Source organism: Piliocolobus tephrosceles, chromosome 9 (genome assembly GCF_002776525.5).
Source record: "Piliocolobus tephrosceles isolate RC106 chromosome 9, ASM277652v3, whole genome shotgun sequence".
Classification (NCBI taxonomy): domain Eukaryota; kingdom Metazoa; phylum Chordata; class Mammalia; order Primates; family Cercopithecidae; genus Piliocolobus; species Piliocolobus tephrosceles.
Genome location: NC_045442.1, coordinates 40002567 through 40027335, shown reverse-complemented (window position 1 = coordinate 40027335; position 24769 = coordinate 40002567). Strand labels below are relative to the sequence as shown.

General features: G+C 35.4%; 2 protein-coding genes across 5 annotated transcripts in view; one reads left to right on the top strand and one right to left on the bottom strand.

The window, feature by feature from the left end:
• PDE6C (phosphodiesterase 6C) overlaps positions 1-4223 on the top strand; it is a 53031-nt gene extending 48808 nt beyond the window's left edge. Inside the window, exons 19-22 of the mRNA XM_023226299.2 lie at positions 276-350; positions 784-867; positions 1249-1399; positions 3566-4223. Coding sequence (XP_023082067.1) covers positions 276-350; positions 784-867; positions 1249-1399; positions 3566-3624 — 369 coding nt within the window. The 3' untranslated portion in view covers positions 3625-4223. The remainder of the gene's footprint in view (positions 1-275; positions 351-783; positions 868-1248; positions 1400-3565) is intronic.
• A 3685-nt stretch (positions 4224-7908) lies between these two features.
• LOC111552203 (protein FRA10AC1) overlaps positions 7909-24769 on the bottom strand; it is a 33579-nt gene continuing 16718 nt past the window's right edge. For all 4 annotated transcript variants that reach the window (XM_023226302.2, XM_023226301.2, XM_023226300.1 and 1 more), the window contains exons 9-14: positions 23801-23914; positions 22610-22652; positions 20015-20133; positions 14866-14904; positions 8978-9056; positions 7909-8087 (exon numbers count right to left, since the gene is read on the bottom strand). In XM_023226302.2, coding sequence (XP_023082070.1) covers positions 8045-8087; positions 8978-9056; positions 14866-14904; positions 20015-20133; positions 22610-22652; positions 23801-23914 — 437 coding nt within the window. In that variant the 3' untranslated portion in view covers positions 7909-8044. The remainder of the gene's footprint in view (positions 8088-8977; positions 9057-14865; positions 14905-20014; positions 20134-22609; positions 22653-23800; positions 23915-24769) is intronic.

The window sequence follows — 24769 nt, the reverse complement described above, 5'->3', positions numbered from 1 at the left end:
TTTCTCCTTTTCATTGGTGAGAAGTGGTGGCAATAGTAAATGGGAGATAGATACTCCCAGAATAAGTCTAGAACACTGAAGTAGGAAGAAAAAGCTCCCCTTTCCCATTTCAATATAATCTGTAAATGACCTCTTTTTAAAACTTAAGAGCATATGGTTTGATAGCGCCTCAAGCATTGACTGTAAACTTGATCCTTAAATGTCACTTGTACTAATAAAATTCAAGTTCTCTATTCATAAGTGGATTTAGTGAACCAAGCTTTTCTCATTTGCAGGTAGCACTTATGGTTGCAAATGAATTTTGGGAACAAGGAGATCTGGAGAGAACAGTATTGCAGCAACAACCCATTGTAAGACCTTGACATAAAAATGCATTACTTATTAAAAGTTATCAGGGCAGGCCGGGCTCGGTGGCTCATGCCTGTAATCCCAGCACTTTGGGAGGCCGAGGTGGGCGGATCATGAGGTCAAGAGATTGAGACCATCCTGGCCAAAATGGTGAAACCCCGTTTCTACTAAAAATACAAAATTAGCTGGCCATGGTGGTGCGTGCCTGTAGTCCCAGCTACTTGGGAGGCTGAGATAGGAGACTCGCTTGAACCTGGGAAGCAAAGGTTGCAGTGAGCTGAGACCGTGCCACTGCACTCCAGTCTGGAGACAGAGTAAGACTCTGTCTCAAAAAAAAAAAAAAAAAAAAAAAACCAAAGTTATCAGGACAAATCAGTCTGTTTTGTTCACTACATCTTAGAAACCTGTCTTAAAAGGATTTATTTCTCTTTCTAGCCTATGATGGACAGAAACAAAAGAGATGAACTACCTAAACTTCAAGTTGGATTTATTGATTTTGTTTGTACTTTTGTATATAAGGTAAGTAAGCAAATTATTTGAATTAAATAAACATTTGGATGATAATTTTTCTTTCAAACTATCACCAAAATTTAAAAGTCACCCATATGGAAAGCCATCAGGGGTGTCATTGTTTCTCCAAAGCAGTTTGAGGTTTTACCCTAATCTCATTCAGGGCTGGAATAAAAGGAGAGAACTCAGATGTGAGCGAATTGAACACTTCGTTAGGCGGGCAGGAAAGACATCACCTGTCTCTTTCCCAAACTTCGCAGTCCCGGGGTTAAACTTATCCTAGCAGCTCCGAGTGCTGTAACAATTCCTTACAGCTCCTTCTCTGCATATGAAAGATCCTGAGAATTAACTGTATGATTTATGTAGTTTCTGACCTAAAATTCTCTTTAGGAGTTCTCACGGTTTCACAAAGAAATCACACCTATGCTGAGTGGTCTTCAGAATAACAGAGTAGAATGGAAATCTCTAGCTGATGAGTATGATGCAAAGATGAAAGTCATTGAAGAGGAGGCAAAAAAGCAAGAAGAAGGAGCCGAAAAAGGTTAGATGGGCTCTGTTTTTGCTCCCTGTAATTTAGCCAGAAGCTAGGCTGAGCTTGGTGGCACTTGACAAAGGCATAAAGAGTCACTACAAACAGAAAACCTGCTTTACTGGTGCAGACTAGTAATTTTAAGAGGTTGACTACTGGTTTTCAGGTTCCCGCCCACCCCCACCCCCAAGCCCCACCAGAAACAACATCTTATGTATAACTCCAGATAGAACTGACCGGTCCAGCTGAAGTAGAGGTTGGAGCTAGGCTTCCTCATCCTTCTAGAAGGTGGCTCCTCTACAGAACACTGGGTGTTTAGGAATAATATGAAAACCACAGAATCTGTGGGATTAGGGTTAGGTGAGAAAAAACTTTTTGTCCCATCATTATACATTAGCTGTGAGACTTTGGGCAACTTGCTTAACCTCGCTGAGCTTAATATTCTTCTCCATGTAATGAGGTGGTTTTATAGCTCTTCAGCTTAAGGAAGCCCTACATGTAGAGTAAGGCTGAAATTGCCTGTCTCCAAATGTCTCCACATTGGGAAATGTTTTTCTGGCATGAGATTCCTGTGCCATTTTTTTCTGGCATGAAATTTCTATTCCTAAAGTCACTTTGTCAAGTTTAATGTTGTTTTTGGATTCTTAAATTGCTTACGATTAACTATTAGTTCATCAAATAGCCAAAACATCATCTTGAAAGTAGAATGCTAATTTCTGTCTTGAAAGTTAATCACTCTAAAGGTTTTGTAAGCAATTGTTACTGCTTAACAAAGAAATCATCTCTATGCGGACAGGCCCTGACATGTTCCTTTTAGGTAGTTCTACTGCATTTAGTGAAATTTTAAATAATTCGTAGGAGAAAATACTTTTCTTAACAAAGTTTAGGATGTTCTTCAACAGAATAAAAACAGGAGTTTCTGACTCCTTGATATCCATTCATTTATGTGAATCAGACGTCTTCTCTCTAGAAAGCCCTGTGTTAGGCAGGCCCTGGGAAAAGATGGGATCCTTTATCTTGAACAATTTACCATTTGGTGGAGGAACTAAACATTGTGAACCAATGCACAATTAATGATCTCAAAGAAAGCACTTGTGTGTACATGGGGCATGGAGAAGGCTTTCCTGAAAACAGGCATGGGGAGGAAGAATAAGTCCAAAGGCTTGGAGTAGGAATAAGCTTGGTGCAACTGAAAAATTTTTAAGCTGATATGGCTGGAGTCTAGAGAGCAGAGTGCAAAGTACATATGAAGTTGGTAGTGCAGGTAGCTGCCGGATACTGTATTACCTTGAAAGCTGGGCTAAAAATGTTCATGTGTCATTCGAGAGATTTAAAGGAAGATATGATTTGCATTTCAAAAAGATAAGTGATTTTTACCCAGCAAGTGAAAAGTGAGGGTATTTCTTAGTACTATTGGATTTAACCTTTATCTCAACTTTATTATGAAGAGATGATCAGGTCCTTTAAGTGACCCCTGACATTGGATATGGCTCTATACTTCATTTGCATAAAAATTTACTTCTGGGTTTTTTTCTACTACATAGAGAATTCTTTGTGGACTAAGATCATTATTTTGTATTGCCAGGCATGGAGCTTTGTGGATCAAGCTCAGATTTCCAGATTGCATTGTCTCAGTGAGAAACTAAGATGTTAACTGGCCAACCATTTATCAGATTCTATTTTTTATTTATTTATTTTTTTGAGATGGAGTCTCACTCACTCTGTCGCCCAGACTGGAGTGCCATGGCTTGATCTCAGTTCATTGCAACCTCTGCCTCCCAGATTCAAGCAATCCTCCCACCTCAGCCTCCTGAGTAGCTGGGATTACAGGCACATGCCACCACACTCGGCTAATTTTTATATTTTTAGTAGAGACAAGGTTTCACCATATTGACCAGGCTGGTTTTGCACTCCTAACCTCAAGGGATCCGCCCGCCTCGGCCTCCCAAAGTGCTGGGATTATAGGCAGGAGCCACTGCACCCAACCCAGATTCTATTTTTTGAATGGACCAACTCTGAATATGAATTCAAGTTTTCACATGGTCAAATCCACAGTACTTGCTAGGTTAAAATGACTGACTAGTCTATAAAGTTGACACTACTATCATGGGAGTGTTAGAATAAAAACACTATATATCCAGTAACTCCTAATAATATTGCTTTCCTTGATTTTACTAGCTGCTGAAGATTCAGGAGGTGGTGATGATAAAAAGTCCAAAACATGTTTAATGTTGTAATATAATCTAACTGGTCTAAACTTCAAATATCGTTTTACCTTTGAAGAAAACCAGAAAATATTCAAAAGAACTTCAACAAATCATCAAGTAACAGAGTAAGAGATCTTCAGAAAAACTACCCTGTGACTATGAAGAAAATATATATTGCTAGCCCAAAAACCCCAAGGGCAAAATAAAGTTCAACAAAAGTGCAAAATATGACAAAAATGGGTACATTTTTGGTGCCAATTTATTTTAAATTAAAAAATATGCAATCCTGAAACTAGTCACAAATTCTTTTTTAAAACATGAATTGTATTTATTTGCTAAGGCTGCTATAACAAAGTACCACAGACTGGGTGCTTAACCAGTAGAAATGTATTTTCTCAAAGTCTTGGGGGCTGGAAGTTCAAGATCAAGGAGTTGGCAGGGTTGGCTTCTTGGGAGGTCTCTCAACTTGGTTTGCAGATGGCCATCTCCTCCCTGTGTCTTCACATGGTCTTCCCTCTGTGTGTCTGTGTCCTAATCTCCTTTTCTTATAACGACTCCAGTAGGACTGGATTAGGGCCTACACATGTGACCTCATTTTAGTCTTAATTACCTCGTTAATGGCCTTATCTCCAAATACAGTCACATTCTGAGGTACTGGGGATTGGGACTTAAATATATGAAATGGGTGAGGGGTGGAGGAGACTCAATTCACCCACAACATTCGTAACTGTGATTCACACCTCGAGCCACTCCCTGAACTAAAAACTCTCAACATGTCTTAATAAAAGAGTAAATGCAATACAGAATGTATAGTGTTGTAAATATGGTATAGAAAATAAAGTAATGAAGTCATTTTATTCAATGTTATTCCATCTGAAACGCTTATCCCTTTCCTCTACTTTTACCTTTGAGAATGGAACGATGACCAAACTATTTTTTGGCAGTTTATTAAAACTATGCCTTTGTCCTATATTCCACCTTCAAAGTTTGAAATCAATTATTTTGGGTGTAACTAAGAATATTTTTTAAGGTTCAGAACTATTCTTTTTATTAAAAAGATCATCAATGCACAAGATACTAACTGGATAATCGTAATGCAAGTTAAAGCAGCTAATGAATATTATGCATTAAGAAGCATGTGATTGGATTATGCAAGAACCTTGTTATCAAAAATAGTGGCGAAAAACTTCAACCAAGACAACTTCCTAAAAATGATTAATAGAACTACCTACCAGGCATTCTAAATATTAAATTGTTAAGGGAAACTAAGGGCGATCAACTACTTCCACTGCATGGTATATGTCTGTCCAGATATTAGAGAAATTAAGATTTCTTCCTTTAGTTATCTATAATCATAGATAAAATTAGAAAACAGAATAATAATATAGTTATGCCATATATTTTGTCACAGATTTTTTTTTGTCACAAGCTATCTACATTCTAATGACTTGAAGATCAATGAACCTATATATTTTGTAATAGACAAGATAATGTTCAATTTTGAGCAGCCAAGAAATGAATCACCATTTGTTTTATTTTTATAAGTTAGGTACTTAGAATTGCAAGACAGCTTCTCTCACATTAGAATGTAAAGTTTATGAGGAAAGATTTTTATCTATTTTGTCTGTTTTGTTCACAGCTCTATTTTGGCACCTAGAGCAGTGCCTGGCACAAGGTAGGCACTCAGTAATATGAATGAATACTATGTGAATAAATGTTACAACAAACAGATATAAATAAGATATGACAGTAAGTCATATGTACACTCAAATGAGTATTGTTTATTAATCAACTTAGCTAAGGGATGCATGCTCCCTCATTTCCACTGCTTAAAATAATTGTGAAACTCCACTTCCAGAATCACTATTATTTTAAAAACCATGTAAGAAACTTTATTCCTTTAGCCCTATGTAATTTTGGACCCCAAAATATCAGTCAGCTCAAACAACTTCCCCTCCTTAGTCACCAGAAATTGTATTGAGGGTAGAGATGTTGACCACCGAATGTCTGCCAAATACATGAACTCTGTATAAGAGCGAGTGTAAGAAGGCCTAACTTCAATACCCCCAGACAAGTGGTCTGCTGACTACCACTGACTGCACTATAGTGAAGTTTGAGACAGGTATGTAGGAGAATTACTGTTTAAACTCATAGTGTTAGAGGCCTTTTCAAGACTCCTTAAAAACATGACTCTCATTATCTGTCATTGTGCATGAGTGGATTAAGTGTTGTGATTTTCTATAAATTTATAAATGAGCCTGATGTCATAAACCTACTTGAAATACCAAATACACTGATCTATTTTTAAAGGGTCTTTAGATATTCTTCCTAGTTAAATTCTTAATTTTAATTTTGCAGGAATTTTATTTTCTGACAACCACTAAACAATGGACATATTTTTACCATATGAATATTTAACTGCATATATTCTACTACTAATATCAGTCTTGCTGCTGGACATTTCAAACACTTTTTCCTCAGAAATATAATTGATTTTTACATACTACAAGTAGTGAGGTTAAAAAAAACAATTTCTTCAAGAAGTGAGAGGACTATCAAACAATGTTAAACACTGATAAACCCAACACTGATTTACTTTTCTGAAACAGGTTCAGAAATGATTGCCTAATTACTTCCTAGATGGTTCCTTTACAGCCATGCCCAGCTCAGTGCCTCACACATAATAGAAGCCTGATAAATATTTGTGGAATTAATGAATAACAACTGTTTAATAAAAGGAAAATCTCTGATAATAACCATTTTAAAATAAGATACCGAATTACTTATTTTGCAGTTTAATGCCAATCATTCCATGTTTAAATGTTGTTTAAAATAGTATATCTTCAATAAAATACCTGCTTATGTTCAGTTCATTTTCTATATGTTCTTTCTCTTATTCATCAAGTCAAGCATCTTCTCCTATATCCATTTGCTCTTTATAAAAGCAGATCTTTACCTGTTTTCAGAAATCAATAAACCCTTTTGAAAACCAGATTTTTGAAAATTTGAAATTTATGTACTTTTCCTCCAAAAAACATACACAGAAGTTTACACATAGCTTCTAAAAAGGCTTGGATCTCCTAAAGTACCTCCATAGACCCTTGCAAGTAGGATCTTATGCTAAGAAGTTAACATTTTATAATATATTTCTGCACAGAAGTTCTATTAGTCCATTTTCACACTGCTGATAAAGACACACCGGAGACTGGGGAAGAAAGAGGTTTAGCTGGACTTACAGTTCCACATGGCTGGGAAAGGCTCAGAATCATGGTGGGAAGCAAAAGGCACTTCTTACTTGGCAGAAGCAAAAGAAAATGAGAAGGATGCGAAAGCAGAAGCCCCTGATAAAACCATCATATCTCATGAGACTTACTCACTACCACAAGAACAGTATGGGGGAAACTGCCCCCTTGATTCAAATTCTCTCTCACCGGATCCCTCCCATAACATGTGGGAATTATGGGAGTACACATTCAAGATGAGATTTGGGTGGGGACACAGAGCCAAACCATATCAGAATTATATTCATATTTGCATGAGTGTATCTGAGGTAAGATATACGCACATCGTATTATTCAGTTAAATTATTATCTTATTGCATAATCTCTGCTGGGGAGTCAGTTTTGTGAACACATGAACTGTTTTAGACTAGTAGGACCTCACTGGCTCCCTGTGGTAATCATTTACTGAATAGTAAATTATCCACAGACTAGGAAGTCAAATTTGATTATAACAAACTCTCTTAAGTGGTAGAGGTTAAGAAGGAAGCAAGAGACAGGTTAGCTAAAAACCTCAAAAAGCAGCCGAAAATAGGTGGTAATGGGAAAGCAGGTACTTAAAAGATGGGTGCCAGTTTATCAATGGGAAAGACAGAGGTTAAAGACATACATAATCTACTTTAATCCTAGTAATTTAAAATAACTGGCAGAACATGGTGGCTCACACCTGCAATCCCAGCACTTTGAGAGGCCAGGGTGGGAGGAATGCATAAGGCCAGGAGTTTGAATACCAGTCTGGGCAACACAGGAGGACTCTGTTTCTACAAAAGAAAAAAATTAAAAACAAACAAACAAATCCAGTACTGGTGGCTCTAAAAAACAGAAAAAGAAAAAATAATAAAATAAAATAATGAAGGCAAGAGAAGATAAATAATGAAGGCAGTGCAAAAAAACCTACAAAATGTAGGAGCAATGGAATCTGTCCAGCTCTATCCTCTAGGAGCTAGATAAAACCGAATTGTAGATAAGCAATTGAAAAGATATTTAAAGGACAGGAAAGTCTTTAATTGAACTAATGAATTTCCAAAGCATCTGACATTCTGAGAGAACCTAGATTTTTATTTCCAAAGACAAACCACACAAGTTATAACTCGCAGATAAAAACTTACATGAAATTTCAAATTGCATGAAGTTTAAAACTTCATGAAGTTTCACATTAAGTTTCTCTCGTCTTATAGAAACAAATCCTGAAAATACTCATCAAATTCTTCTTCCCTATTTAAAAAAAAAGCATACATATTAAGATCGATAAATAGAGTAAAAAAATTACTACATGATACATTATATGAGATTAATAAAAATAAAATAAGTCAACATATTGGCTGATTCTGCTATATATCAATATATTCCCATGATTCAGCCATCAAATAATTCTTAGTTTCTAGAATAATCATAACTATACCCAGATTGATTAAAATAAAAATACTTCATATGTTGGCACCTCTCCCTAAATATATTACCTAAAATTTTGCTTTGAAATACCTGTGAAATGTCATTGCTTCTCTTTACTTTTTGGGCTTACTTTATAACTTCTCTGTTCATTCTCATTTTAAATTATAGTCTGCTCAAGAAGTGAATAAAAAAGAAACTTTTTAAGGAAAAATGTAAGCCTAAGATATACTGGGGAATTGGGTAAATCTCCTTAGGCTGTAGTTTTTATACTACACTGAGCATAGTAAATATATTATGTATTTGTAGCAGTAAATATTATTTTACTTTTAAAAGACCAGTGTGACAGCAGTATAGCAGTGTAGAAGTGTACTTCCCATGCAAGGGGCTCCCTTGCATAGGTTTATGATAATCACAGTATGATGGAATAGGCTTCTCTGGAAGCTTAGGAAACAGCCATCTCTGAAGAAATCCAATCAAGGACCAGAGGGTCATCTGTTAAAGTGAACTGATCAAAGATTTATTTACCAGGAGGAAGCTGGACGTGTTGGCTCTTACGACAATGGCTGGGAGTAAGCTCTAATCTTACCAGGCTAGGCAGTCTTTGGCATTAAATAGACCACCATGATGTTGTATTTTTCCATTAATAAAGCCATGGTTATAGCTTCCTAAACTGATTGAAAAGGTACATATTATCTATTAATATCAGCACTTACTGTGATTTTTCATCTGTCTCTGATAGTGGACCCTTCCAAAGTTCCGATTCTGAAGCACTTTCTTCCTCATCAGAGTTTCCTGTTCATTTAAAAGAGATGATTTTTAAAAATCTATTACACTTAAAACACATTTTGAACTATTCGCCAATAATTAACTTTTTATTTAACTCAGCTTCAACTTTTATGGCTTTCTAAAAATTTAATTCACTCTCACATGTACAATAAATTCTTTTAAAACATATATAAATAGGCCAAGGGATACAAAGAGTCACAGCAAAAAGGCCAAGGATTTTAAGTCTCATGGAAACTTCTCTAAGTTACACTGAGTTAAAGTAGCAATTCCAATATTAATTCTTATAAGTGAATTATCTCTTGCAATATAGTTGTTTCTGATCTAGTTTCTTCTTTTTCTTGGTTAACAGAAGACATGCAAGTTAAGATTTACATTTGTAGAGAACATGTTTACATTAAGATTAGCACCTTAAGAACTGAGCTAGTATGTAAGATCAGCTAGTTAAATTATTTTTAAAAAATTGTCAGACATTTTAAAAAACTAATGCTGATTACATAATGAGAAGAAGCCTGCTTCATTGAAGAAACTGGCATTCTCACACATTGCTGTGAGTGAAATTTTGTAAACCTTCTTCTGGAGAAAAATTTGGCAATATAGATCAGTTTAAAACACATACCCTGTGACCAGCAATGCTACTTTTAGGAATTTGATTATTTACACAGATAAATAAGCACCTCTGATACATATGTACAAAGATGCACACTGTATAAGAACAACAACAACAAAAAAAACCTAATTCCCCACCAATTAGGGATTAATGACTGGTTAAATAAATACTATACAGCTGTTTAAAAACATTAGCATATCTGTATGTACTGCAATAGAAAAACGTCCACTCTATATCAAATTTTTAAAAAGTTACAAAAAGTATGCATAGTATAACATATATGTTAAAAACATATGCACATTATATACATACATGTAATTTTATATATGTATTGTAAGTTTGCAAAAGCCAACCAAATTTAGCAGTGATTGTATTACCTGTGGGCCTGGAATACTTTTACTTTCTATTTTAAACATTTTCAAATTGTTTGTATTTTAAACAATGAGCATGAATTACCTTCAAAATCAGTAAAAACAATAAAGACACTTTATTTATATATAAAAATATGACAGAATAGACATATTTCAAATAAATCACCTTTATTAGTCAACTAAAATTTTAAAAATATGGCAAAATTATCACGCAATAACACTATAATCCACAAAGTAGTTACATTAGCAAACAATTCCTCTCCAATAATGATTATTAGTCAAAAAAAGAAGTGGCACAAATGTGGCCTGTCAATACAGAATGTCCTTTAGTTAAACACAACAAAAATAAAAGAGCATTGATTTGTTACGGTGGATCTAGCCTTTTACCTGTTGGACTCTGATCCTTGAATCAACATGTGTGTCTGAACTTTGCTCCTAACTGAATCTATTCTGGCACCAATTCCAGCAAAAATGGCAAAAGGGGGGAGGGCATTTTGTTTTCTAATGATCTACATACAAATGATAAAATTTTAATCTTGAAAACAAGATTCCTGGCTCAATGATAGCCATCACTGGAATGGCCAGTGTCCCAAATTGATAACGTGGAGGAAAAAAAGAATTAAAATCTTCTCTTATTTTTATGAAAACTCACTAGTATGAGATAAAGAAAGCAGAGAAAAACTAATTAGGCCTAGTAAGGTTATTACTAGTGTATTACTCTGCTAATGTTAATGATGCCAGAGAACAAAACCTACAAGGCCTTTAGAAGTGGACAGCTGTTATCTCGTTCTCTTCCAAGAGTACTTTCCACATGCCAGCTTTCTTACACCAGTTTTCTGATACTAGTCAATTAATTTTACTAAAAAATCAAGTCAGTTTAGAGTAACATTTTAATAAAATAACTGTCTTAAAAAATACCCATTAAAAAAGTGGCCAGATATCCCTAGAGAATCAAGTCTACAAGACTGGACTAAATGACCTTTACGGTCCTTTATAACCCTAAGAATCTATAGTATCCTGGTTCCCTGAGGGTTGGCAGTCACTACAAATCATTGCTATCATAACTGTTACAACCTGCCAGGGGCGGGAAGGGTGTTACTAAGGACATAACAATTGGAAGAACAGGCAACACAAAATAATGCATCACTGTCAAATCTATTCAGTAATTATTGGTAAGTAGGGATCGGAATTTAAGTCCCTGACTTTCTGAGTTGAAAGGGGAACCTGGAGGTCATTTAATCCAGCACTTATCCAATGAATGAACCTCTCACTGCAACACCTCCAGTAACAAGTGCCAATTCAATCCATGCTAGAACACTCATTACTCCAGAGGCAGCCCATTTCTCCATTTCTTTTGTCAGGCAGTTCTAAGGGACAAGTTTTTCCTTAAATTAAGGCAAAAATCTGTCTTTGGGCAGTTCTGCCAACCCAGAGTCATAAAAAATAAGTCTCCTACATAGTAGCAGCCTTGCAGTAATTTCCATACAGTAATTTCCATGTCTACTTCCTCACCTCTTCCCTCCCATCCCTTCACTCTTCTCCCAGGTAAACATCTGCAGTTACTCCAACATTCTTCCTACAACATAATTTCAAGTTCTCGCAATATTTCAGTTTTTTTCTTCTTGACCTGCTTCAAGTTTTCAAAGTTCCCTTTAGAGTGTGGTGCCTAAATAAATTGTACACAATTTTCCCCACATGTTTTGAATAATGAAAGTAGGTCTATCATCTTGGTTTTTGTGGATATTATATGGTAACTAATAACTTGCCCTACTGAAGCAATGGCAAATGTCTCCAATAATCATGGTAACAAATGGACAGGTCAGATTTTTATAGACTTAACTTTTGATTTCATCAATTCTAGAGAACAAACACAGGATTTACATGTCTGTACTTTTCTCCGATAACAATGATAACTACAGGTTATTAAGGACTTATTTTGTGTCAGGCACATACTTTACATGTATGTTTTCTCATTTGATTCTGATAATAATCCAACAAAGTAGGTCTCTTTATACCCATTTTACAGACAGAAGTGAAACACAGACAGATGAAATCATTTAATGTGGATCTGTACAATGCATATGCCAAAACTGGGGTATAAAGAATAGACATACAGTTGATTTCACTGATGAGCAGTTATTGATTGATGATACAGGTAAAGGGCATAGACTTTGGAATTATAAACTTATGTTTAATCCTAGCTTTGCCACTAACTATTTCACCTTGGACACTTTGCTTCAATTCTCTGGTTCTTGGGCAGTCTCATGTGCAAGGTGACCACAGATAACAATACTTGAAATTTGTTAAGAGGGCAGCACATCATCAAGTTGTACACTTTAAATATATAATTTTTAAGAATTGAGTTTCTTCATTCATTTAAAGACATTCTCTAGGTCTTGATTTTTCTCTACAAAATGAGGATATTATGCACATTATTAGATTAAATGAAGTAACATATCTAAAGCCACTTGTTACTGTGCCAACAGAAATTGAGTTTTTCTCCATGGATTTGGTTTTAATAATCCAGAAGTCAAATGAGTTAAGAAGGTAACTGAGTATTGTCCAAATGGAAATAAAATAAATAGCAAAATGTGAGGTCTGAAATTGCCAAGACCATGTAATACAGATGACTGACTGCCTGAGAGGATCTCCTGGGGTTGGCATACCATAACAATGTATATGTTTCCTGCTTACTATGGTAAATAACTTCCTGGCTGCCAAAGAGCAGGTCAGCTTGAAGTGGATAATTTGTTTTTTCAAGGCCAAACTAGCTAGAGGTTCCTCAGATTGGATATAGTCTTCACAGTATTCACCCTGCTTCTACTAGTAAAAATTTGACTTAGCTGAGGAGAGGTAAAAGAGCATTAAGTGCTACTTCTAGGAGGCAGGGAAGGATTCAGAGGGCAGGGTTGGAAGACAGTGGGAGGGAGAAAGCAGGCAGAAAAAATGAAAGAATAATATAAATCAGTGATTCAAGAATTTCCCCCAAAAGATTTTTTAATAATAAAAAATTAGAACTGAAAAAGGGGAATTTTTTTCTATATTACATAAACATTCACACCTCTCACTGTTGGAAATGGATGAAAACTAAAATACACTTTCCCACTTTAGCCTGTGTACACCTTTGTTGAAGTATGTACCTATGATTTCATCCTGAGATAACATTGATCCACTGATCTTATACTTGGCAGTATTTTCGAAACTGTCACTACATTTTACCTAATTTAGGAAAGGACTTCCTGATAAATTAGAATTTACATGCAGAGAAAGTGTCAGTGCTTTAAGATACTTCAAATATGTTGAAAACAAAGTTGGTACAAGCAAAATAATTATAAGGAATATACTATATTCCTAAGCTAGAGGAATACCTCCATCATCTCCCTCTCCACTAAATTTTTAAACAAGAAATATCTTAAAATTTCTATTTTTCTCAGTGCAAAATTTCTGGTCATTGAATATTTAAAATTTCTTAAGAATTATACTAAATGCAAATAATGTTTATATTTGAGTTTCGGAATTTGGAATAATTATCAAACTTTTTTCCCTGAGTTTGCCACAATAAATCTTAAAGTCATAAAAAAATTTTTTTCTTAATTCTTAGGTTTATAAATAACCAAGTGACCAGGTGTGGTGGTTCATGCCTGTAATCCCAGCACTTTGGGAGGCCAAGGCAGGCAGATCACAAGGTCAGGAGTTCGAGACCAGCCTGGCCAACATGATGAAACCGTCTCTACTAAAAATACAAAAATTAGCTGGGCGTGGTGACGGGTGCCTGCAGTCCCAGCTACTCGGGAGGCTGAGGCAGAAGAATCACTTGAACCTGGGAAGCGGAGGTTGCAGTCAGCCGAGATCGTGCCACTGCACTCTAGCCTGGGTGAGAGAGCAAGACTCCGTCTCCAAAAACATAAAATAAAATAATCAAGTAAGCCTAGAAATCTCAAGTTTCTAAATTTCTATGAAATAAGTCCAGAGAGTATAAAATGAATTAGATATGCTATTGAACTACACCTTATTATTAAGCCTTGAGCCTACTACAAGTCTTTAAAAAATTCAACACTGTATTACTGTTTAGATTCAAAGCTACTGTTTGTTACGATACAAACGGATGTACCCTTTTATAAACCCATAGAAGACTCTTCTCTCAAAACTGCCAGGAAAAAGCTGAACACTCTAGGAGTTCTCATTATTATCTTATGGGTACAATTAATCTTTCTACTGCTGGTTTCACTCTTAGGTTTGGTTGTTAGGAAGAACACTGACAAATCTGTGATCTATCTTTGCAATTATGCAGGACTTTTTAGAATACAATTGTGTGTATAACTGTAGCTTTACATTGCTATTCTATCTTATTTTTCCATTATTCTGAGTTTTTTAACCTTAAAAAAAGTATTGTGTATGTTTTTATAAGTCATTGTGAATGCTTTTTGGAATACTGCAGGGAAAAAAGTAATAAAATTTGCAGCAAATACTCAACGAAATCCAATCTGTTTTGATCCAAACTAGGGAAAACCATAGGACTAATTTAAATCCATTTCAACCTCATCCCTTTATCTTTCTTCCTTCACATTTTATAACATGAAATTGAAAGATATATCCACTGTATTTACTGGAAAAATTTTTAATGCTCTCTATACTTAAAATAAGAAACATCTTAATGCCCTTAACTGAGGAATAAATCCTATACACTTTTGGCCTTTTTTCTACAGCTTTTCTCATGTATAAAAATAATTAACAAAAACAACAAATAATCACATCAGAGTAAGATACAATTCATGGGAAATCTAAATTGCAAATACATCAAATGCATATTTTTATTAAATAAATACTTGTTACTTACTATTTAGAGAATCTTCTGATTTCTTTGAAGATGAATGTCCTGAAAAGGAAACATCATTGATTTAATAAGTATCATCCTGTAGTAGTGCAATCATTGTAGCTGTAACCAGAATTCTTAGCAATATTCTAGTTTGCTTATAGTCTTAAAGATAAGCACTTCACTGTTTTCTTTTTTTTTTTTTTTTAAGACAGAGTCTCGCTCTGTCGCCCAGGCTGGAGTAGAGTGGTGCGATCTCGCCTCACTGCAAGCTCTGCCTCCTGGGTTTACGCCATTCTCCTGCCTCAGCCTCCCGAGTAGCTGGGACTACAGGCGCCCGCCACCTCGCCCGGCTAGTTTTTTGTGTTTTTTTAGTAGAGACAGGGTTTCACCGTGTTCGCTAGGATGGTCTCGATCTCCTGACCTCGTGATCCGCCCGTCTCGGCCTCCCAAAGTGCTGGGATTACAGGCCTGAGCCACCGCGCACTGTTTTCTAATCTTTCATGTTTCTTAGTCTTATCTCCCTAATTAAAATGTTACATTCTTTTAGGCAGGGATCATATCTTATGTTCTCATTGGTCTGTAATAGCCAGCACAAAACTTAAAAAATAATGAATACCTGCAAAAAAAATCTCATATTGCTAAAAAGAACACCTCACAGATTAGCTGCAATATAAGCAATAATTTATTATCTATAGAGATGTTCAACATTTGAAAGCAGTTTACAAATAAATACTTGCTTTTTACAGTATCTTTTCTAAAGTCATATGCAGATGAGCATTAGTTCTCAGTAATTGATAAGAACACATACAATTATGTCATAAAACAAAAATTCTCAACTCTACAATGGTCATCCAGTGACAGAAACAGAGAGAGAAAGGCACTGAAGATCTATCAGTGTAATTTTTAAAAAAATCACCATGATACAGAGTTTTCTGCAATAAGACCTCAGGGAAAATATTTCTGAAGGATGATAAAGTAAAAAAGGGCAGGTGACAGATAGTAACAATTCCTCCAACGTTCCCAGATAGGAGGCCTCATAACCCAAAGTTTTTGGCCCCTTTAGACCAGGTGAAGAGTATAAGAACTACAGGGTAAGGAAATAGGAAATGTATTCTTTCCTGTCATCCTCTAATGAGGAACATGATACCTGCTTCCCAATATCCAAAGTTCTACAGGTAAAAAAGACGTTAGGCTTAATTTGGAGGCCCAAGGACATAATTAGAACCAAAGGGAGGACACTGTAGATTTGGGCTGAATGTTAAGAGAAACATGCTAGCAATTACAACTACCTGAAAATATAAAGCATTATTTTTGGTAGTAGTGGGTTCCTTTTCCCTGGAAATGTTGAACCAATGCAGAACAATCACATGATACATAGCAGTGCCTCTCTCAAACTTTAGCGCATATGATTCGCCCTGGGAACTTGTTAGTAGATCTGGAAGGTATGAGATTGTGAGTTGCTAACAAGTTCTCAAATGCTGCCCAGAGGACCATACTTTGAAAAGCAAAAATAAAGAATATCCTTTCAGTCATGATTCCAGAACTGATCTCTGAAGTTCCTCTGACTTTGAGAAAATGTGGTTGAATTCACTGATTCACTCACTTACATTTATTGAATGCCTACTATGGGAGCAAGCACTATCAGGAATTAGAGATAACAAAGTAAACATGTTACATAGTCCCTTCCCTGACAGAAAATAAACAAATTATTCCAAGGATATTATGTATTTCTAAAGGAGAAGTGAGAGGTATTATTGGAATATGTAAGATGAACATCATCTTATTTGGAGAAGTGAGGTGAAAGGGTGCCAGGAAGGGCCTTTCCAAGGAACTGAGCTAAGCTGAAACCTGAAGGATGAGGTAGCTTTTGGGAAAGGGGTGATGGTGAGACGGATAAGATTCTGAACATTTTGCCAAGGCAGTCTACCTAAATATCTTGTTCTCCCCATACCTGCCAAAGCGGACTGGTCCTTAAAGTCAGTTATTGATCTTTCTCACTTTTTCTCTCTATCCATTCATTCAACTATCTAGTTCATCCATCTATTACTTATTTAACATTTTCTAAGATAGTAACCTAAAGCTATGAGAGTTGATGGGATTACACTGGGAGTACAGAGAGAAACTAGAGAAATCTAGGTAAGAGCACCAAGGAACTCTAACACCTAAATGTAAGACTGAGAAGGAACTTCAGTTAAAAGCAGCTAAGGAGGTCGGGTGTGGTGACTCATGCTGGTAATCCCAGCACTTTGGGAGGCCAAGGTGAGAGAACTGCTTGAGGTCAGGAGTTTGAGACCAGTCTGGTAAACAGCAAGACCCCTATGCAAAAACAAAAAACAAAAAACAAAAATTAGCTGAGTGTGGTAATGTGGGCCTGTAGTCCCAGTTACTTGGGAGACTGAGAAAGGAGGATCACTTGGGCCTCAGAGGTTAAGCCTGCAGTAAGCCAAGATTATGTCACTGTATTCCAGCACTCCAGCCTGGGGCCTGGATGACAGAACAAGACCCTGTCTTACAACAACAACCAAAAAAAAAAAAAAAAAAAAAAGCTTCAGCTAAGGAGAGGCCAGAAAGACAGAAATAAAATTAAAGGAAGTTGTTTTGAGGCATGCCAACAGTCCGAACGCAGCTGAGATGTTAAGCATGTATTAATTACTCTTCAAGTCTGGTCCAAATTAAGGTGGTCTGGCAAGAAAGAATCAAATCAATGATAAAGCTAATTCCAGATGATCCCAGATAAGGTATTAAAGAGTTCCACATGGTTTTCCTAAAAGTTTGCTAAAATTTTGTTATTTTCTGTTATATACCATAGAAGTTGGGGGTAAAAAAGTTGTATTTCTAGAGACTTTGCTTTCAAAGGCAGTCTAAATAGAGAATACATAGGAAAGAGATATCTCAATTCCACCTGGCTTTGGTCTTCTATCCCTGAAGAATCTTCAAAGTCTTTTACTCTCTCACTATTATTTATGCTGAACATGAGCTAGTGGGGTGCCAGGGATATAGCAATGAACAAAGTAGGAAGAATCTCTGCCTCTTTTTGGCTTTTACATCGTCATATGTGTAATAATGGAAAGTGTCAGAAGGCATGACAGCATTACAAATGAGAGTCCTAATTTAGATTCAAGGTGGAGGATGAAATCAGGAAAGGATCGGAAAAGACATTTAAAAGCTTAGACCTGAAGGTGAGCTGGAATAGAACTGAGGGTTTTAGGAAGAGAAGATGCAGCATCCATGTAACCCCTAAAATTGAAAGAGGCTTGACATTTTGCAGAAACTGAAAGGTTACATGGGGGGAGTATGAACGTGAGGTATGGAGTGGTGAGAAACAAGCCTTGTATGGTACACAAGTTCTGGATCCCACAGAACCTTTTAGCTTTGTCCAGGATTTTGGTTATCAGCCTAAAAACAACAGGAAATAACTGATTTATGGAGAATGGATTAAGAGGAGGGAAGGTGGAATGGCAGGACAGAGGCGGAACCCGTAAGGAGAATATAACAGTAGCCTATAAGAGAAAATATAGAGGTTTGTAGTAGGGTGGAGAGAACTTCAGAAATACATACTCTGGGGGTAAAATTCACAGGACTTGGTGACAAATTAAACATAAATAATAAGGTGAAAGAAAGTATCAAGGATAATCCCCAGATTTCTGATACTAGTTTTTAGGTCAATACAGGTGTCATCTACTGATGGAACACTAAAGGAAAAACGTTTATAAGGAAGATCACATGCATATGTATGCATAATATGAAGGGTCCAATCCCAGCCCTGAACCTCAGTATTCATCTACCTCATCTATTTTGATTGTACTGAGTAACATTTTATAAAGTAGAGACTAGTTCTTTCATTTGGAATATGCAGTGATTAACATGGTATCACAGTTTTGATAAGAATAAACATATAATACAATGAGGGCAACAAATTTCTTAAGTGACACATTAAATATTTTACTAGCATATAAGGATAAATAACTTTCTAAGACTCAAAAGATATTTTTAACATTTATTGGTTAAAATTTACCTTAGAGGGGAAAATAATTAACATAGAGACAAAACGGCATTCTGCTACAAATGCCATCTCTCAAGCAATAAAATGACAATATCTTCCTCTCACCATCTATCAATTTTACGAAGACTAAAGCTTGGTGACACCATATACTTGAAGCTATGGGAGTAGACAGTATCACAAGGGCATGTAGATTTAAACTCTGCTACATAATGAATATATCATGATGTGCAAGAAGAAGTAAATGCTTCTAAGAATGCAACATATCTAATGATCTTCATAGCTGGAGCGAGAGAGCCCTCTCCTGTCCAAATATTGTATTAACATTGGCTTGAATCTAATTCAATTACCTATCTAGATTAAGTATGATTCACTATAAATTACAGCCGATTTGACTCTATTATGGACAAAAAAAGCAACTAGAAGTAACCTTTGTAATAGCTAATATGTGCCAAGTACTATGCAAACTGCTTAATGAATTATCTCATTTCAACTTCTGAACAATTCTAAAAGGAATCATGACCATTTTACACATAAAGAAATTGAGTCTTAGAGAGCTTAAGGACTGCTGAGGAAAAAGCAGGCAGTTCTAAGTATATGTGCACAGCACTATGCTAGGTTCTGAGAACACAGATACATGACAATCTTTCTCATTTCTAGAAACTCATAAACTAGTGAAAAAATCACACAGGCCATTATAAATAATATCAGTATTATAATTTTATATTGATTTATACATTGTAGACTGTTGAAAGGCTCTGATCAAAGTGCCTTTCACATTCTCATTTGAGTTTCCACAATAAGCTTGACCAGCATGAAGGCTAGATATTCACCTCACCCCTATACACATAAGAGAAATAAAGCAAAGCAGTTCAGTGACTTATCCAAAGTAGGTGACAAAGTCTGTAGGTGACAAAGCCAGGAATTAGAAAACTGTTGGCAATATTATACTATCTGCCAAAAATGAACTAAAATTAACCCTTAATTAATTTAGAGGAGTTCTTAAAACTCCTGTAAGTCACTTTAAGTTCATATCTAAATTCTCAGTTTCCTCTCAATTACCATAAAATGAAATTCTAACTGCATTCACCAATTAGATGAATGAAATACGGCAGATTATATTTCATGCTCATAAATGTGAGTAGACGCTTTATCTTAATTTCCTTTTACCTTTATCTTTTTTCTTGGAGGCCTCTTCTGCAGAAGATAATCTGGATTTTTTACATGATGACTCTCCACAATCTTTTTTGGTTTTATCTTTTCTTTTTTTTGACTTGATTTCTTTTCTCCTTTATGTTAAGCAATATAAAATTAAAGTTAACTTTTCCAACTGACCTTTTCAAAAATAAAAACCATCATATGAACAAAAAACCAAAATCAGTTAAAATACTTATTTTTTAAATGTGATTTATATAATAAGGGATGTTAAGTGAGTCTGTAAATATTTTAGGCTAGTATATTAATTAAAACTATCTGTAAGACAATAAAGTCTTAACATTGAGACAAATAATTATTTTCTATAAGTTCTGTATACAACCATAGTAAATACAAATTATAATTGTATTTGTTTCCTTCTTTCTATATTCTATCACTTAGCCTTTTAAAACAAAATTACAAGAACAAATCTCATTTCTCTTCACATAATCCATATCCACCTACATGTTAAAAAAGCACAAATAAGGTGAAACTGCTGAACAGCTCTAAGCCACCAGTAAATAGAAATTTCTTAAGAATAAAGGAATATAGTAAAAGCATAATGGAATGAAAATGGAAAGGGCTTATTGTTAATTCATATATCAACATCAGGCCACTTATAATTTGTACTCTTATTGTTGCAGCTTTATCTCTTCTAGGCCAGGTTTACAAGGTTGGCAAGCAATTACTTAATTTTAATAGGTTAAAAAAAATACTAAATGGGAAAAGGTGATAATGCTGAAATTGGGACTGGCGAGGAGGATAGAGACAAAGAAAAGATTACTTTCAAAAAACTTGTTCAGTAGATTTTCCAAGTTAAAGTACATATACCAAATGCTATAATAGTATTTAATGCAGTAACCACTTTTGCCTATTTTTTAAGAATCACTTCCATTTTGAAATGAAGTTCAAAAGTTAAGGTCAAAACAAATCTCTGGTGTCTTTCACTATCACTGATGGGAAGGGGAAATAAAGGTTTAGGCTATTTCAGTAATCTAAAAAAGTTCCAGCTCGGTGTGGAGGCTTATGCCTATCATCCCAGCACTTTGGGCGCCTGAGGCAGAACTGCTTGAGTCCAGGAGTTTGAGACCAGCATGGGCAACACAGGGAAACACCATCTCTACAAAAACGTAAAAAAAAATTATCCAGGTGTGGTGATGTACACCTGTAGTCTCAGCAATTCTGGAGGCTGAGATGGAAGGATGACTTGAGCTCAGGAGGCTGAGGCTGCAATGAGCCATGATCACACACCACTGCTTCAGCCCAGCCAACAGAGTGAGACTTTGTCTCAAAAAAAATAAAGAATAATGAAAATAATAAAAATAATTCTGCTAATTTTAAGAATTAAAAATATTATTTAACATTTCTTTTTAACAGCTAAAGTACTATATAGGCATATTTATGACAAAGCTGTTATTTTTTGACAACCCATGTGATTGTTTGAAAAAAAAGAAAGCTATTTTAAAATTAATATGCTTATGTATACATTTAATAAAGTTGCAAAAGTTGAACTAATTTAACTGTTATTCAGGGCATAAAACCTGACCATCACAAAGGCAAGTTGCAAAGAATCAGTCTGAACATCTTTAATGCCAGTTACTGTGGCAAGCAATTTACATGCACTTTCATTTATTCCCCACAATAGCCTGAGTAGCCTCATTTTTACAGGTGACAAGAGTTAAGTCTTACAGAGGTTAAGAAGTTTGTCCAAGAGGAAGCCTAGTAAGTGGAGAAGCTGAGATTAAAAACCCAGGTCTGATTTCAAACCCCATGACTGCAGGTCACTGGTATTCCCACACATTCAAGGTGGCAGATACAGTAAAGCTCATTCAATAAAAGCCTGATTTTAACTTTTTTTTCTTTTCTTTTTTTTTTTTTTTGGGGGGGGGACAGAGTTTCGCTCTGTTGCTAGGCTGGAATGCAGTGGCTCAATGTCGGCTCATTGCAACCTCCGCCTCCCAGGTTCAAGTAATTCTCCTGCCTCAGTCTCCCCAGTAGCTGGGATTACAGGCACCTGCCACCACACCCAGTTAATTTCTGTATTTTCAGTAGAGACAGGGTTTTACCATGTTGGCCAGGCTGGTCTCAAACTTCTAACCTCAAGTGATCAACCCAACTTGGCCTTCCCAAGTGCTAGGATTACAGGCATGAGCCACAGCGCCTGTCCTTGATTTTAACATTAAAATGAGTATAGAGGTGTCTAATCCTTTGTAAGAACAGCAAACTCCAGCTAAAACACTGTCTAAATGAGACACAAGAACTGCTTTATGAAGTCTGCTTTACAATGTAATTTCTAACATTAAAGTGTCAGGACATTGGCTCCAAACTAAAAACTCTAACATCCATCTACCACCCCACATAGGCCTTTACATTTAAAACTGCTTGGCAAGAATAGGGCATGGTGGACTTCTAAACCCCTAGTTTACGTAGCCATACAACAACGCCCGATTTTCTACATGATCAACCAATTCAACCATCAACCACCCAAGTCTACATTTAGACACTTAGTGCAGGTAAATGGCTATATCCTGGATTACCAAACATTAAGAATGGCATTTTAAAAGACATTACCTGTGATGAAAATTTAATTTAATGGAACATTCTTGGCATAACCCTAAAAAGAAAAGACACCAATGAATGATTTTGAATAACCACACTGTTAATGTAGTTTTAATATCATAAATTCGCACTTTATATTCCATTACTATAAGAGGGGAAACAATCTGAAGAAAACAATCCGACCTTCATCACCTCAAAAATGCAAATATATACACACATACATATAATAAAAATATTAGATTGCTTGAGGAATTGAAAATATTCTAACATTATTTTAGAAAAATGTATTGTCAATTTGTTCTAAAAACAAACTGTGTTCCACAGGCATGTTAACATGTGTCTCACATCAAAGATATCTAATAATAATGTGGGTATAGTCATTTCCTCTGAAGTATTCTAAGAACTTTCAAACGCAAAGGAACTTTTCAAATAGTTCCATTTTTTTCCCCCTTAATCTCAGTTCACACTGGCTGACTTTTCCTCTTGAGCACTTCCAGAAGGAACTCAGAAACCAGTCTGTATTGATGTGCATAAGTAGCATGTGGGGACATTCCTGACTTTTATTAGGTGTGAGCAGAAAACTCTCAAGGCACATTTACTTAGAACCCAGAGAAGGCTAAAGGCAATAATATGATGAGGGAGAGAAACAGCTGACACATGAAGACTAGCTTAAAAAATAAATAAAAGAATGACAGACTCTAAAACATGCATCCTAAGGGAAACTGCTGTATTCTGGAGTATTTATTCCCTATGGTTTTAAGACTGAGGTCAAGAACAACGATGCCTTCCTAAAGTTTTTCTTTATTAATACTGTCAAACAGAGTGAATTTATTTATTATCTGTGCTACAACAATATCACTGAGCAATCAGCTAATGTGAGTTTCTACACTGCCTTTTCTGATATTGTGCCTCTTCGCTATGTAATGTGGTGGCATTCTCACGTTAATGGGAACAGAGCCTCACTCTACAAATTACCAGTTTACATTTGACATTAGAATTCTTTTTACTGAAAACACCATTGTAATGCTAAAAATGTAAAAATTTGAGGCTCAAAAGTTGACTTTGGGAAGCTCCAAGAAAAAAGAGCACTTCCAGAAAGATATGTTAAAAACTGTACTCGAATTTTAAAGTCTATATATTTTTAATTTTAAATTAAAGACAAACTTGGAAGAATCAATCGTATCCCCCCTAAAATCAACTTACTTAATTTAACAAGTGCATTTCTCTTTTCACCATGCTCAATATAACCAAAATTTACTTCCCAACTCTTTAAGCCTTCTTTTTTATCACAATATTTATTTCCACAGAAAAACTGACCTGCAGAAAGGAAAGGAATATTAGCTACGGTAGTTGGTGACAATATTTATCTATATGATCTAGTATTATCCCTAAAATGCACTTCTAAAATATGTAAATTAGCCATAGTCAGCCTTTAAAAACTGACCAGAGTAATACGTTCAACCAACTTGTAAACAAGTATCGAATCAAAGTACTGTTACCAAAAAAATCAGTCACAGAATTCTTGCTTGATAGACTGTATTTAGACAGACATTTTAGGGACTCCCTATTAGGGAATCTTATACTTTGGAAAGACAGTATTAAAGAATGGACATATTTCTCAGAAAGTTGGTTTAAGGAAAAAAACAAACAAACAAACAAACAAAAAATGTACTCACAAATACCCCAAAAGACAAAAACACACTTTCCAAAGTACATGCACTTATAGCTGGGTGAAACCTTTCAATATTTAATGGTCATAATAAAATTAATATTTTTAAGTATTAGCAAAATGACATTTAAATACTAGCACAGATGGCCTTGAAAACACAATTAAAAATTCTAGCACTTTGAGGCGAAGTACAATATGTAGTCAAACCAGATACTCTACATTTTAGTATAACTTGACACTATTATTAACATCACCCACATCACCATGTCCACAATACATTAAAACCTCCAAAAAAGACTGATAACCTGAGAGAAAAAAAGAGAAACGACTCAACAGTAATTTACTTTGGCAAAAAGACAAGACAAACTTTTATTAATTTATATCACAGTAATTTGCACCAACAGGAGCGAATCTGTAACCAGCAAATCTTTTTTCATAAAAATTAAGAAATTATCAAAATGAATTTAGAAAATTATACCCTAAAAAGACTGATTTCTAAATCA